Here is a 17420-nt window from a genome sequence, read left to right on the forward strand (position 1 = left end):
TCTGATAATTTCTTTCATTCATGCACGGTGCCTTGCTGTGTTCGGCAAACGAAAGCTATCTCCTTTCAAGTAGACGGTCACATGGAAGATGGCGGTCCACAACGACATGATAATAGCAGACGGTCGATCAAAGCGGACATTTCTGTGTTATGAATATAGAAATGCAAAAATTACTAGTTTGAAGTAGCTTGCTGGTGATTTCTTCCTGTGTCGCAGTCCTCCTATTCCGATCTTAAACACGGATAATCTGGCTATAATTCCACCAACTTATCTTCTAATACAAGGTCTGCTATCATATCGCTGTGGACCGTCATCTTCATGTGGCCCCGCAATGCACATACATTGGCGGCTACTTGAAAGGCGTTAGCTTTCGTTCGTCGCACACGGCAAGACGTCGTGCATGAAACAAATTATCACGCGTTAGATATTTGGCCCAGCTCCACAACAGGCAAAAACTTACATAAAAGTTCACCGCAGACGTGCTTAAGGTGAGTGCCACGAATTAATTTTTGCTAAGCACATAGCTCTCGTGTATGGCTTAATAGGCTTTCAACAGCAGAGTAAGAGCTGTTGATTCTCCAAATTAAGATAGGCACATTGTCATAAACATTTCCGTGGAAATTCTCAACAAAATATCGGCAAATAACCTAGAATATCATCCCCATGCGTTATAGAGAGGTAACCTTTATTTCTTCCTCAGGAGAATCCTCTCGCTTTCGGGCCTTGGGACTGTCTGTGCCTGTCGATTTACTGAAGAAAGCCGATGTCTCCTCCCTCACCAGCTCTGATGTCATGTAGCCAATAACTGGCATTATTGCATGATTCATCACTGGCAACATTTGAAATACTGCAAACAGGAATCTCAACTGGTCAACTTCGTTCTGTTTGAACACAGATTGCGCTGGAACTTGCATCAAATACACGTTTACAATGGTTGCTGGTACGGTACAAACAAAACAAACGAGGGCAGTGCAGGTGGCTGTCTTAGACAAAATTCCAGAACTGCAATTCGATTCTTCGAGGTATGGATACGACACTAGTGTATCACGAGCTAAGGGTTTGTCCTCCCAAAAACACGACTTTTTGACCTCTTGAGAACAAGAAGACGTGGTACAGCAATTAACAGAGAGATGTCCATGTGTACTATTTACCTCCCCTGCTGGGGTTACCGGCCCTTGTGGACAAGCACTTTTGGTATGACCTGACATTTGACAAGATGAGTGATTTGCTATAGGTTTGAAACAAGGTTTGATTAATACGTCGTCTTCAATCTGTATCACCTCATCACCTGACTCCATTTTGCGAGAACCCGGAGGTTGTGACGAAAATACTTCTATGTGAAAATTAAAGGAAACTCTTTGACGCGAGTCCGTAGATGGGCAGCAGCGTTGAAAAGATCGTGTTAGTAAGAGAAGGCGCACAGAACACGCAAACAACAACGTCAAAGGAAGAAAGGAGTACATGGTGACCGAGACCCACGGCCAGATCACAGAGTGAAGATCGTTGCTCTCCGTGGTGATACCACATTGCCCTTGAGGAAGCAGCTCGAACGTCCACATGGCGTGAACACTGACAGTCACCAGTCCAGACAAGATAGCCAGGCAGATAACCTTTGCGGCGAATACGCTGCCCACAAGGTGAACGTGACGCGAGCGGGACACTTGAAGCCAGCGGTCAATGGCAAAAGCCACAAGCAACCAAATGGGGTAATAGAAGATAACAGCTGAACCGAACTCCCACAGTCTGCAGGCGTAATCCGTGACGTTCCAGATGAAAGGCGATCCAGTGAGCAAACATATCCAGGTCTGTCCGGTCCCTATGAAAAGCACTAGCGTGGATACGACGAAATAGAGGCGCAAATAAACAGACGCTGATATTTGGTTCATTCGAACGCTGTTGTTAACGACCAGGAAACCGATCACGTTGCCACACGTTGCTATAGCGATTAAGATGGGTGGCAGAATTAGTTTTAAGCCAAGCTCTGTTGATCGCATACCAGGCATCTGAAAACTGTCCGAAGACGAATTGCCAGTACCTACCGCCGATCCGTACGCCAGAGACGTGTTTACGTCAGGACCAGTGTCCATGCTGTCTTCAACATCCATGTTAACTTCTCTACATCAAACCGACTTCCGCTTAGCGCTCTACACACTTTCCACAAAGTCCCTTTGTGTATTCAATAATGTCTTTTTACACAGAATTCTTACTCCATATCCTTCTTTCATCTTCACGACAACAATAATGTAGCCAGCTAAAGACTAAAGCGACATCACACTCGCACATTATCCCGCTTGGTTCAACCGTTAGCATCATATGACGATCTTGAAGTCCCTTGGGAAAACGGATTATCCGGAGTGTGTCTTAGGAGAACCAAGGTAGCGTTTACGTCTTCGGTGTACTGATTCTGTAAGGACAAATGCTTATGATTAGATGCAGGGAGATTAACCTCTTACAGATAAGGAGTTAGTATGTTGTGGAGAGAAAAACCCGATAAAGTCGATAAAGTAGGCGTACATATGTTATCGTGGGCAGCCAGTACGTGGTTCGCTTTACACAGCGATGGTATTACATAACCAGAAATCTGGTCGTAACAACGACAAGCTTATTATATGAGATGCTTTCAGAGGTATGAATTTGTAATGAGCGCATATCTCATGTCAGCAGGCGATCAGAAGCGTGACAATTTTGGATCAAGGAATTTCCAAACACTGGGAGAAATGATGGATAACAGTGAATGCGACTTTTGCATGGTGTTTGCAAACAAGGCGATTAGGTTACCTTAAACGTCTCGACAAAAATTACAGAAATGCCTAGATTCATCTATTCTATATCGACAGTTTGGCTCCTGGCATCTAATGCCAAAGTGGATCAAGTCAAGATTGCCGGCTTGTGTCTGTGGTAAAGTACTAGTGTAAATGGTAGCATTTCAGTGAAGCTAATAAGAATGTATACACGGACCAAAATAGAAGCTGTGGTATTAGTAGGGTCATCTGGTTAGCTGGGATGGGCACTGAACAGGGAGAAAAGCTTAATTGTTTTTTCTGTACACCATCTGCTCCCAAACACTCACCCCATCCTTCCCACTCACTCCCGTCGTCAGTTCCATCTCTAACCCCACGGACACGAGTTAGTCCGCATCACCTTCCACTTAAGATGATGAAAGAAAGTCCGAACTTTAGTAGTGAGTAATTAACCAAACGCTGACGTTCCATTAACATGTATGTCAAAATGGCGAGATGACGTTCTCTTCCTTACATGAGCGGGTGTCATCTGTGCAACTCGCTCACAACCCGCTCTCCGTACAGTCCTCAAATACCCGACACCAGATAAATGACGTGATGGTAGAGAGGTTAAAATACTGGTGAACTGTGAGTAACGACTGACATCATCGTTATCTGTGAATGTCTTGTCTGTAAGCCAGTGTAAACATGCCAGTTCTGTACGAGTAAACCAGCGTAGATATGCCAGGTCTGCACATGTAAGCCAGTGTAGACGTGCCAGGTTTGTACATGTAAGCCAGTAGAGACATACCAGGTCTGTACATGTAAGCCTGTATAAACATACCAGGACGTACTGTATATGTAAGCGTCTCTAGACATGCCAGGGCGTACTGTACATGTAAGCCAGCTTAGGCATGTCAGGACACACTGCACATGACACACTGCCAGTGTAAACGTGTCAGGTACAGTACATGTAAGCCAGTGCAGACATACCTGGACTGTATATGTAAGCCAGTACAGACATGTGATGAGGGCTCAATTGTATGAAGCCTGCTTAACATTACGAGCACGTAACGGTTATTACATCACTGGTTGTCATGGTAATTACGCACTCGTAACGTTAAGCAGGCTTTGTACAAGCTCAGAACTGCACATGTAAGTCAGTGTAGACATGCCAGGACGTACTGTGCATTTAGGCCAGCATAGACATGCCTGGTCTGTACATGTAAGCCAGTATAGACGTGCCAGAAATGCACATGAAAGTCAGCGAAGATATATTAGGACTGCATATGTAAGCCATTGTAGACATGCCAGGACGTACTGTTCATTTAGGCCAGCATAGACATGCCTGGTCTGTACATGTAAGCCAGTACAGACGTGCCAGAACTGCACATGAAAGTCAGCGTAGAGGTATCAGGACTGCATATGTAAGTCATTGTGTATATGCGAGGTCTGTGCACGTAAGACAGTGTAGACATGCCAGGACGTACTGTTCACTCACTTAGGCCAGTATAGACATGCCTGGTCTGCACATGTAAGCCAGTACAGACGTGCCAGAACCGCACATGAAAGTCAGCGTAGAGGTATCAGGACTGCATATGTAAGCCATTGTGTATATGCGAGGTCTGTGCACGTAAGACAGTGTAGACATGCCAGGCTGTATTGTACATGTAAGCGTGTGTAGACATGCTTTGCGTATACTACCAACCGTCTTCCGCCCCCACCCCAAACCAAGCAACTCCCTGCTCCCAAAATATGTCTCCCACGGTTCAGGCAATTGAAAAACAACCTCTATTGTATTTGTTAATTGTGCTCAGTAAATGACCGGCCAACAAAATCAGTACGTTCAAGGTATTTTAAACCTGTATCCTTGGTCTCTTAGTATTGACGTGCGGACGGAGGATCATTACTTGTCGTGGACACGCCTTTTCGTCTCTCTAAATGAGCGTTAATCAGATCACGTGACCGTATCAGAATATCGATCCGTGTAAACGTAAGAGTGGATTTAAAGTTAACCCTCTGACCGTATAAGCCCGGGGATCCATTAGCTAATATTGATTGTCTGTTTGGACAACACATCTAATGGATTGCTGTAACAAACACTCACTCTGGATCGGATGTGATTCTTCGGTCAGTCTTTTGATCTACCTGGACAAGAAAGCCGTGTATACTAGTGCGTCCGGCAACCCCAGTCCCCATGACAAAAGACCATTAATAATGGCCGAAGACGGTGCTGTGTTTCAGATGTGTCACTGTTTCAAGTTTAAAATGAAAGAAAACACTGAGCAAATGTATCCATGCATCAAAAAAGTATCCCGTAGCTTTTTAATCTTGTGACAATAACCAAGATATTGCAGTTTGAATAAAGCTAAAAGGCGAACATCGAGATAGTCAAATGGGCCGCCATAACCGGAAAATGCATCAGTTTCCACTGACGTCACACGAACCCTGATTTGCATTTTAGTCATGTATGTGCGAAGAGAGCGCGCGAGTCCAGATTCTCAAGCATGGCGTATCCCATGGCCACGAACGAATGCAGATTAGAAGTCACCAAGCAAGTCGGAAAAATGGTTTGCGATTTTGAGATTGTTTATAAATATACGTCTGTTTCGTATATATTTCGTTCGGTTTTATACCCTCTTCTGAAATAACTCATGACACATTATTTGTGATTCTTTTCTTTTAAAGATTATTTCTGTATTTGCATGTTCCAACATATCTAGGCGCCGGTGGGAATTTAGGATATTGATTTTGACCGTAACAGTCGGTTCTTTGGTGACATTTGGTGACACGGTTATTACAAAGGTAAAACAAAACCTTAACAAGTTCTATCCTAATTTTCCCACTGGCCAACGTTTATTTGATGTTCGTACAAGTAATAATTAACCCTTTTGAACATATTTTTTTCAGGTCAGAAGTGTGAAGAAACAACTAACTTTCATATATTTGCATAAATAGTAAAAATTCGATTTACGACAAGTGAAGTTCAATTATATACAACAATAATACCCCATCAGGCAAGGACCAATTCGAGCTCACGATAGATACGGTAATCTAGACCTTCGTGTTAGTACATATGACTGTTGTCTGGCCAAACATGTGCAGTACATATACATGCGATGAGGAGGTGAAATTTATGCATGGGAGAAATCGAAATTTCGAGGATAAACCACTGACTTGTACCAAGTTACTGACGAATTTAATCACATGTGAAGCACTATCTTTCCACGCCACATTGGTGGAATACACGATATTAAAGGCCGCTCAAACGGCCACACGAGAACGGCTAACAGCTAATTGCCACGAACAATGAGTGAATATCAAAATCCTTACCCAAAACCGGAGATGAACCTACAAATCGATTACCTCAAAAACGTAGTCTCTAGTCTCTGGAGCTTGGAAACTATGGTTTTGCAAGGTAGCTTTGTATGCCTGACACGTTCACTGCTAAGCTGATGGCGTATTACGGTGCGCAAATTTTTTACAGTGTCACTGGCTGGCAGTTTGGGCAACATTGCATTTTCCTGTAGATAAACAGCTCTCTTCTGACTGTGAATTGCCAGATAATTGCGTTGCTCCAAGGTTTCATAAAAGTACAAGATCGCCTCATATTATTTTTGCAGCCAAAATGCTGTAATGTTACAAATGTTAATATTAGATTTGACCGGAATATTGTCTAGATTTATCGGAGTATAATAAACGGATTCATGCAGTTTTTTTTTTCGTTTACAGTTGTAAAAAAAAATATTAGGCATATACTTATAATTTGATTTAAGAAATAAAATAATGTTGTCTAAAGAATCTAATGTTACTTGAAGAAGGTAACGCCGCAGTCTACAGTACACACATTTTATGAATGAGATTGCCAGAGAAATTGGTGAGGAAAGTTCTACCACCACTAAGCAATGTTTGTGCCCAGCGAGCGAAATAACCAGAAGATTAGACCTATATCTGCAGGTCGTTTCAAAAAGGATCGTGAATAACTTGACATTTACACAGTGGAATCAGACAGAACTTTGAGTGCAGAAGATGCAGAACGAGCTGAATTTATTTCGTGCGACGCACTTTCTTGGCGACACCACGTTTGTACTGGGAATAACCGACTACTGCTACTCTTGATGCACGCAGAGGATGTGCGGGAGTATGCACACAGCTAGACAACTTAGTCATGCCGATTGCAAAACGTGTACAGTTGTAACATATTGCAGATATCTCGATGTCCAAAGCATACTGGTTATCCAATAACAATGTTTATTTTAGACATCAGCTGGAATGTGATTTTGATCATACTGACAAGTTTTGGCGATCACTTGCACTCGAATATGCTATATAGGGCTATATCACATGCATCCACTGACTGTAGGTGTATCAGTGTTAGTAACACCGCATGATCAAATTCATACTGAGGTAGGCCCTGCTGTTTTAACAGTTACTCCTGACTATGCACAGAATTTGTACTGATGCTCCCGTTTGTGAATGTGAATGTAATACAGACGGTAGCAGATTGGCCTACATTTTCACAGTTTTGTAATTAGTTACGTGGGCGTGGCTTAATTTTTTCGATTTGTTGGAGTATAAACGCAAATATTTTACCAATCGGATTGCGCCTTACAAACATGCATTCAAATATGAGTGTACGCAAACAGAAGGTAAGTCCGTACACCTATACAGCAGGTAAAGGGTCTACTTGAATTTGTATATAGTGTATTTAGGGCCTAGGTACAGTGTAATATCTAGACAAACTGTTGTATCGCTGACAAGCTTGACAGACTCGTGTTGTGTTAATCCCACATACAACTGTGTTAATCCCACATACAATACAAACGCTTCATTCTCCCTACCCCATGGCTAAGACTGACGAACTGACCGAAGTCAACTCGAATTTGCGTTACCTCTGCATGAATAAGCCTTCTACGGTCGATTTAATTGGATATGTTTATTTATTTTTCGCCATTCATTTGCCAAATCTCGTCACTAAAGAGAGCAGCCAAAGCAGCGAGAGCTGGAGAACATACAACTTCTTGGGTCAACGGGGTGACAGTCGCAGCAGTACAACGCTTCAACAGTCTGAGCCACGGGAATCTATATTACACTTTTAAAACACAAAGTTATTTATATTAATTGCTAAAATTATACATGTTAAACAGATTGCACGATTATGCACGATATATATATACGGCTCACAAAACTTAAAACGATTAAAGTGATGCAAGATCGTGTCAGATTACAACGTTTTCTAAGCGTGAAGTGAAGTGTTGTAAAGTGTTGAATTTCTAACCTATAATTATAGCTGACATTTCAGTTTTAAAAGAGTATGCTATTATAGCAAATGTTAACAAAAGACTATATCAGTACATAAAACAGTAGAATCTTCACAAATATATCTCTTTAGAAAAACTTGACTGAGCTTACTGGTCATCCGAAGATGGACGGTTGAGCAATTTTACAGGGTCGTGGAGTATATCATCCATCTCTTCTCTTTGAATGTTATGGGTGAACAACGAAGCGTCGGCTGAACCTGTGGTCTAATCATGTCCATGGAATGTCCAGGCGGCTGTCTGTTAGCGACGCCTTACTCTGGGCGATCTCACGTGCACTGACCACCCAGTGACCACCGAGAGGCAAAATCTAATTGGCTGAGCACGTCTGACCACGCGCTGTCCATAAAGACCTGATGCCGAGCTGTTCATCTGACAGCCTTGGTCGTTATGCAATGTTGTGCTGGACCATATGTATAGCATATATAAAGTATTATCGCCAGAGGAATTACGCAACCCAGTGTATTAAACCTGTTTGTTTCTATAGTGACTCTGGAGTCACTTTGCACCTAAATTAGCGTTGAATGCAGTATTACATATATATATATATATATATATATATATATATATATATATATATATATATATATATATAGGGTGAAGTCACTGAAAACTGGAACTAAATTGGACTTAACCAGGTTGTATGGCGTAACCGCCACTTTTTAGCTGGAACAAGCAGCTATTTAACACCATAAAACTAATCTGCTATACTGACAGTACCCTATGTTATAAAAGTGATGGCGGAATATATCCAACTATTAGAATATATAAACTATTATATTATATAGGCTGTGACAGAATTGTTTTTGCATTCCAACAGAATACGTTTGTTGGTGTAAAGGTACAGAACATTATATTATATTGCAATAACATAATTTGTTGTAGCATCAGAAAAAAAGCGATGTTAAATGTGACAGATTAGTTCTTACTGTACAACTCGGTCTGTCTTTCCATTTGTCGGTCGGTCAAATTTTTGACATCTCATCTTTCTTGAGAGCAAGTGAACATGCAGCTATTTCGAATTTGCGAGATTATAAACGCGTTCACTGCTATATATTTTTTTTCTTTTTAGCGTTAGTCCATATCCGACAAAACTCTACGCACATCTAACTCTCTCATTCACGTGGCCGAGTTTTGAAGCGATTTCATCCAGGATTTGTCTGGCCTCGTGCCCTAGCCATTTGTTTGTTAGGAATAATAACAAACATAATACTGCTCATTCTGTAATACGACATGGCAAAGTAAGTTGATGCTTTATTAGTCCAAACGTCTGGATTTGATCTCCATGGAGACGCCCCTAAATTAGCACGAAGATATTACACCCGCGCCAGGTGCATTTGTTAGCAAGTTAATCCGCATGTCATGAGCGTTTTTGTTGTCTGGGTAATTTCAATGAAGTGATGAATACAGGATGTAGTATTTGCTGAAAGAAGGAATACAAGAGGCTTTGCCGATTGTTATGCACTCTTAAGGATAGTAAATATATTCTTCATATATTGCCATGATATATTTGTACTGAATATTCTTTCCGTTATTTTTAATATATAGAATTTTTCAATGAAAGCTTACAACAGCCACTTGCAGATGTTGATTTTTTTTTATAAAAATATTTGAGAACGCAAAAGTATATCGACTGAATCCATTCAAAAATTTGTGAAAAAAAAAAAACAAAGGGATGCGTAACGAATTAAGACAGACTTGTTGACGCTACAGCTCTGCAGACATGCGCAGATAGTACTTCTGTTCGCCACACGTCATAGGTTTGATGGATTGGTGTTCAACGCTGTACTCACTTCAGGTGACTGGTTATATCGTCGACTGACAACATAAGGTAGTACACGTTATCGTGTGTACTATAATAATATGTATTATCCCCGCGTCTGCTGAGCGTTGTCTAGGTGATTTGAACATGGCAAGCTATGTTTTACGTCTTACTTTGTCTGCGTGTTTCGTGCTGGAAGGGCCGCCTTACTTGCCTTCGGTAAGGCGTCTCATTGACGCAGCACTAGATAAAAGAGCGGTGGAAATCCGTCCTGCAACAAGGAGGCACATTACATGCACCCCAAGGATTCCTCTATCATCATATGACTGAAAAATTGTTAAGTACGACATTAAACTCACTCACTCACTCACTGGCTCACTCGTGCTGGAGGCAAATTACAGCCCCATACTGGACATCTAACGTGTTACTGTTTGCTTCATTCACCACTCGCCAATGGTTGTCATTGGTCTGTTACAGCTACGCTGCCTTGTCTCGGGCAGGCATGTGGAAGCCGGTCTATTTTTATAGAATGTATGTAATAAATATAATTTATACAGCTGCTCCTGGCATGAGCATATGAGCAGCCAGTCTGCAGCATTTTTGTGCAATATTTTCTTCATTCAAGGTGAATACAATATAAAATTCAGGTCATAAGATTTTAAAGATCGAAATGAAAAAATACAAAAAAATACACATACATCCCTGGGAAATAATTACACAACGTGTGTGTGTGTGTGTGTGTGTGTGTGTGTGTGTGTGTGTGTGTGATTTCCCGTGTTAACTGATACACGATATCAATCTTAATTTCATCAACTGTGTTGAAGTCATTGGCCAAGTTTTACATCGACCGCATTAACAGATATACGACAAAAAGGAATATGTGATCATGCAGGACCATCATAAAAGATACGACAAAAAGGAGTATGTGATCAAGCAGGGCCATCATGAAAGGTACGACTGAAGGAATATGTGTTCAAGCGGAACCATCATAAAATGTACGACAGAAAGGAGTATGTGATTAAGCGGGACAATCATAAAAAATACCACTGAAAGGAATATGTGATCAAGCGGTACCATCATAAAAGATACGACAGAAATGAGTATGGGATCAAGCGAAACCATCACAAAAGGTACGACAGAAAGGAGTATGTGATCAAGCGGGACAATGATAAAAGATACGACAGAAAGGAATATGGGATCAAGCGGGACCATCATGAAAGGTACGACAGAAATGAGTATGTGATTAAGCGGGACCATCATACAAGATACGACAGAAAGGAATATGTGATCATACGGGACCATCATAAAAGATACGACAGAAAGGAATATGTGATCATGCAGGACCATCATACAAGATACGACAGAAAGGAATATGTGATCATACGGGACCATCATGAAAGATACGACAGAAAGGAATATGGGATCATGCAGGACCATCGTAAAAAATAGGTACGACTGAAAGGAATATTTGTTCAGGCACGACCATCATGGAAGGTATGAAAGAAAGAAATATGCGATCATGCATGATCATCATAAAATCTACTACAGAAAGGAGTATGTAATCAAACAGGACCATCATAAAAGGTACGACAGAAAGGAATATGTGATCAAGCGGGACCATCATAAAAGATACGACAGAAAGGAATATGGGATCAAGCGGAACCATCATAAAAGGTACGACAGAAAGGAGTATGTGATCAAGCGGGACAATTATAAAAGGTACGACTGGAAGGAATATGTGATCACGCAGGACAATCATAAAAGATACGATAGAAAGGAATATGGGATCAAGCGGGACAATCACAATAGGTACGACAGAAAGGAGTATGTGATCAAGCGGGACAATCTCAATAGGTACGACAGAAAGGAGTATGTGATCAAGCGGGACCATCATGAAAGGTACGACAGAAAGGAGTATGTGATCAAGCGGGACCATCGTAAAAAAATAGGTACGACAGAAAGGAATATGTGTTCATGTAGGACCATCATGGAAGGTATGGAAGAAAGAAATATGCGGTCATGCATGATCATCATAAAATCTACTACAGAACGAAGTATGTGATCATGCGAGACCATAATAAAAGGTACTACAGAAAGGAATATGTGATCATAAGAGACCATCATAAAATATACGATTTAAAGGAATATGTGATTATGCACTGTCGGATTTTCAACATTATATTTGAAAGGTCAAAACTAAGAAAATTCCAGTGGCGGCGTCCGGTTTGCATAGTATTTTCTTCGACATTTGGTAACATCCTCATTTTTCCTGACCATCTTGCTTTTCCCTATAAGGACTTCCTGTTTTAAGTCACTTCATATGTTTCATAATTTTAAATTTGAATCTCAAGGTGCTGCATTTGATTGGTCAGTTCCGTTCTGCGGGCCAAAGAGTGAAACAAAGGATCTGTTTGTCTATATTAGCGTTGATATTTTCCTTCCACAATAAGATAAAACAAACCTTTTTTATAATTAATTTGTTGCATAAAAAAAGGAGAAAACTATACCTGTGTGGGTTTATGGACTTGATAGTTCCTATTGCCAAAAAGCGTGGTGAAAATCTCGTCAATATGAGCATCAAATCAAAGCAGGCCTACAGACATGTACACGTAGATCCGACCAGCTATACATACCCAGAGGCCACCAATATCCAATCAGCAGTAACGTCATGCTAAGCGCCAAGTGAGGAAGCATTTAGGATCACTTTAAGATGTTCCGTACCACCCATTATGCGGTTGACATCAACCACAAACGAGATCGGCTGAAGTGCACTTCATCAAATGTAAACATACTTCCTGGATCGTCCATGTCACTGGATCAGGACTACATAGAGCATGCAACCAGCCAGTATATGTATAAAGGATCATTCATTTGATAAACCAATAGTTCCATCGACAAATTAACCAAATGAACAAGGTTTTCTGTTACAAATCGATATTTAGACCAATATATCTGTGTGGGCAGTGAACTGATGCTGTTGAACAGATCGATAGTTAGGCGTCTCCACGTGGTTGGGGAAAATCGCACGCCTTATTTGTTCCTTTTTTTATCAGTCAACGATCAGAATTTTTCGTTCGATGAATGTTGTTATTTTAACCTGGTCGTGGACGATTATTTGAAACAGAATTCTCCACAGATCTAAAGCTAAACGATACCAGAATTACACCAGAATAACTGCATTACCTCGAACAACCCGGTTTTGCAATTTATCTATTCATGAATGCGGATTGCAAATAGTCGTACCGAGAAAATCGAAATTATTAAATAATCAGATTGGCTGCCATTTATCTGAACCTACCACTGATTGCTTTTGAACAACGATGAAAATGTGATTAAAACAAAATGACTTGTGAATGCTAATTTCCCATCAGACAGGCTTAGTAATTTAAGTATCTGGCAATAATTGCACTGCCTGTAACTTGAAGCGTGGATGTATTTTATCATTTCGTTTCATTATTTATCCATGGAAGAACATTTATATAACACGCATATAAACGCCAGTTCAGACTGGCATGACTAGGTAGTGAGGGCATGCATGACTAAAGAACCCAGAAATCTGGCTAACGTTTATGATAGCTATGCATAGTAACTCCTTGATTTATTTATTTGATTTGTGTTTTACACCGTACTCAAGAATATTTCACTTATACGATGGCGGCCAGCCTTATGGTGGGTGGAAACCGGGCAGAGACCGGTGGAAACCCACGACCATCCACAGGTTGCTGACAGACCTTCCCACGTACAGCTGGAGAGGAAGCCAACGTGAGCTGGACTTGAACTCACAGCGACCGCATTGGTGAGAGGCTCCTGGGTCATTACGCTGCGCTAGCGCGCTAACCAACTGAGCCACGGAGGCCCCAACACATATATAACAAATTACATTGAATAACATTATAGAATAACACAACAGATGTTAGCTTTTATTATCTCGGACCTGCGGTGTTCTGTGGAGGCAAAGCTGTGGCATATTATTCGTACGTTATAGGTTACAGAACACTTTCAGTATATTCCCTTGGCTGAAATCGTGTGAATGATCGTACTCCTTGCAGCGCATTCATCTCTCTCTACCTTTCGCTTTACATCACTGCCACCATTATACAAGCTTGACCTTTGGACCCTGTGAGACGCACGTGGGCTTGCTTAGTCTTAGCCTCATAACTTGTCTCCTCTCGCGGAACTATTTACTCAGTATTCGTCAATAAAATTGTTTCAAGTTTTAGTTAGAATCATGTTGTACATACTCTAGATAAAGAGAATGCATGTGTATAAAATATTATTAGAGACAAATGGTGTGACGGACAAATGTTCGTGTTTTCTGACATCACCTTCCTACCTCATCACCGTGACCCCAGTGACCTCGGCGTTGTTCAAGATTTCCGTCCAAAATTTGTTAAGTCACGATAAATTCCTCAAGCATCTACACTAGATTGACAGAGACATTACTTATGGATAACAACTCCTGGATTTATTGTGTTGTTGACGTTTCGATGTAGGTTCTTACATCGTTATCAAACCATATGAACATACAGAGATACAAGACAACATATATACAGTAAGAGAGTGAGTGGTGTCAAAACAGGCGTTCGATCTGAAATCATTGACTATATAAGTGTAGACTGATACCCCTTGTGTCTAGAAACAATGGTTTTCTGTATATGACGCTGCAGGCCGTGCGCTATTTAGAATAACTTTTCTGGGATCCTCCAACGCTACTTCGTGTGGGTGTGACAGTTTTTATATGACTGGATTTTTTCATATTTAATTATAACATTAACCCCACTAAACCCGATTATTTAAGCGGAATTTTATTTCAATTTGGCAGGAAGACTGGGACACCTCCACTAAAGGGAGATATTTTAATAAGTGTTTCTAATTCTCACCTTGTTAGTCTTTCTTTCAGGCGAGCAGAAATCCTATGCAACAGATTGAGAACCGGGCACATTCAAACGAATTCTTATTTAACAGATTTCATTTACATGACACGGGTTTTTGTGATCATTGCCAGGTTGAGGAAACAATTGAGCATATGTTGTTTCGATGCCCACAATATTCTCTCCAGAGACATCGCTATTATGCGGAACTACTCTGTGCTAGCATCACAGACCCCTGCCCAGACAATGTTTTAAGGCCTCGCAAGGAGTCTGGTAGAGTCTTCCAAGCTATAGTAAGGTTCCTGCTTCCATGTGCTTCCATGGAGAAAATTTAGAGTATAGTTCATTCTATCTCTGTGTTATAATGCATTAATGTGAACACTACTTGGTTCCAGCACTGATCGTGGCGTGCATCATTCATTAGAATGAAAACGCCATTAAACAAACTACCATCACCACTAACCCCATTAAACGTTTTTGGGAGGGGTATAGAATTGAAATAATATTTCCTGCTATTCGCCTGGGACCTGAAATAATTACCTCATCCACCTTATTGACTATGTAACTGCCGCTAGGTACCCATAGCTGAAACATTATTTCTCAGTTTTTCATCTTTTAAGCGTCTCATTTATGTGATAAACAGAATTTTATATACTCATGTTCATTTCATATGAAAGTGATGAAACTCTCGCTAAAGCTCACAACATATGAAAAACTTCTTCAACTCGTTTCATAACTTGCATATGAAATAAACACTCGTTTCAAATCCCATAATTATTTAATATGGTAACCATTTATTTATTTATGTATGTATTTATTTATTTATTTACTCTTTAAAAGTTACTTAACTTTTTCTTTATACTTTCGCGCCTACCCTGGAGATTGTTACTGGGGAGTCTCTAATAACTCCACAACTGGCAACTCAGGCTTATAACGAACATTAGAGTTTAAGGTACTCTATTATCCTTTTGCCAAGGGTTCTAGTAAGGTTCTTAATTAAAACAGTAACTAAGAAATCAGCAGACTCATAAACAACAGAGAGTAGGATTTCAGCTGAAGAGATTTCAGTTTTATTACAGCAAAATACAATAAACTGAAATAATTTAAATTCGACAAATTTAATCGGAAGATTCAAGTTGGTCTTATTAGGTCCTTATACCTCCCTGGCCAAAGTAGAGATCATCCATCATCTCGGCATAACAATGTTGCTGTAACTGAAGGGGGTGCTGGGCGGGGGACGGAGAGGGGGCCACTGATCAACAGGAAAGAAACTGATTTCACCAGGGTGAAGTACATCACCATATTTGGTGGAATGTCCCGGCTGTCTTTTCATCCCATTGTTGACTGATAGCAATTTATACAGGAGCCCAGTGACTATTTTACCGATAGTGGGTAATTAGGTCAACTTCAAAGGCTTCTAAAGGTAAGACGTAACCGTCCTAATTATAGCTACTGCGGCAGGGGTTTCCCCTTGGTTCAGTCCATCAACCACTAACCACCGAATTCGGTGGCGGTGACCAACACACCTGTTTAAATACTGGGAATTCTTTCACCTTTGTTTGATTCAAGAATTATTCCACCGGCTGGATGCACTCAGGACTATAGTGGGGTGAGTACTTCGAAAGGTCCTTTCCAGGTATTAAAAATAAGCTTCGAACCTAGACACCCTCGGAATCAATGTTAGCCGTGAAATGTACAAGGAGGAATCACCGGATTCGGTGGTGACGTAATGCGAGTTCCCTTTCTGCATACAAATCTAGCCACGTGCACGGCATATGTCTGTGTATCGATGTGTGTCACCGATAACTACCGCAGTTTCAAGTAACGACGTAGGGTAGGTCGATCGGCAGCTCTCAACTGTTGTTGCACCAAAATCGGGAAATACTAAAGATTATTTTGCTATGTTCGGAGAGAGAATTTTGAATAACCGACATATTTTATTTCGCGGGCTCAGTGTTTATAGTACCCAACCATGACCTGTGACCCCTAATTCAACCAACCAAAAGAACAGTGTCAGTCACACCCATTCTGAATTGCGCCATTCACTATAGAGTGAGTGAGTGAGTGCTTGGGGTTTAACGTCGTACTCAACAATTTTTCAGTCATATGACGACGAAGGAATCATTAGGGTGCATGCACGTGTAATGTGCCTCCTTCTTGCAGGACGGATTTCCACCGCTCTTTTATTTAGTGCTGCATCACTGAGACGACTTACCGAAGGCAAGTAAGCCACCCCGCCCGAGCAATTATACTGATACGGGTCAACCAGTCGTTGCACTATCCCCTTCATGCTGAACGCCAAGCGAGGAAGTTACAACTTCCTCTTTTAAAGTCTTAGGTGTGACTCGACCAAGGATTGATCCTGGATCTACCGGTCCCAAAGCGGACGCTCTACCAACTGTGCTATCCGGGCCGGTCCATTCACTATAGAAGCACGTGCGCGCGTGAGGATTGGCCCTTGTGGTGAGCTTCATTCGAACTAATTTCTTTCGCCGTGGCGAACGAACATATAAGAAATGATGTGAAATAAAATGTGAAATCATGTGAAATTATGTGAACTAAACTCACCTAGTAGGTACCTCATCACCCAACAATAGCCCCTTCAATCATATCAGTCAGAATTAGATATAGAAGAACAGTGAGCCACGAACCTAAAGTGACTCTTTACCCTTCCTGTAAGAACAACAGCGACTAGTAGTTAAATAAGAAAGCCTCACTCCAAGTATTTGGGTAATCAAAGTATATTCCA

The 17420-nt window shown here is 41.0% G+C and overlaps 1 protein-coding gene across 1 annotated transcript; it reads left to right on the plus strand.

The window, feature by feature from the left end:
- Window positions 1–10686: 10686 nt before the first annotated feature.
- LOC135465922 (putative eggshell protein) lies at window positions 10687–11249 on the plus strand. Its single transcript, XM_064743304.1, has 2 exons — window positions 10687–10751; window positions 10886–11249. The coding sequence occupies exons 1-2, from the start codon at window positions 10687–10689 to the stop codon at window positions 11247–11249; spliced, it is 429 nt and encodes a 142-aa protein (XP_064599374.1).
- The last annotated feature ends 6171 nt before the right edge of the window (window positions 11250–17420 follow it).

The sequence above is a fragment of the Liolophura sinensis genome, chromosome 5 (genome assembly GCF_032854445.1).
Source record: "Liolophura sinensis isolate JHLJ2023 chromosome 5, CUHK_Ljap_v2, whole genome shotgun sequence".
NCBI lineage: Eukaryota > Metazoa > Mollusca > Polyplacophora > Chitonida > Chitonidae > Liolophura > Liolophura sinensis.

Coding starts and splice junctions, on each gene's coding strand:
- LOC135465922 (XM_064743304.1), top strand. CDS start 10,687: ATGCAGGACCATCATAAAAGATACGACAAAAAGGAGTATGTGATCAAG. Junction 10,752..10,885: donor AAGCAGGGCCATCATGAAAG/GTACGACTGAAG, acceptor CCATCATAAAAG/ATACGACAGAAATGAGTATG.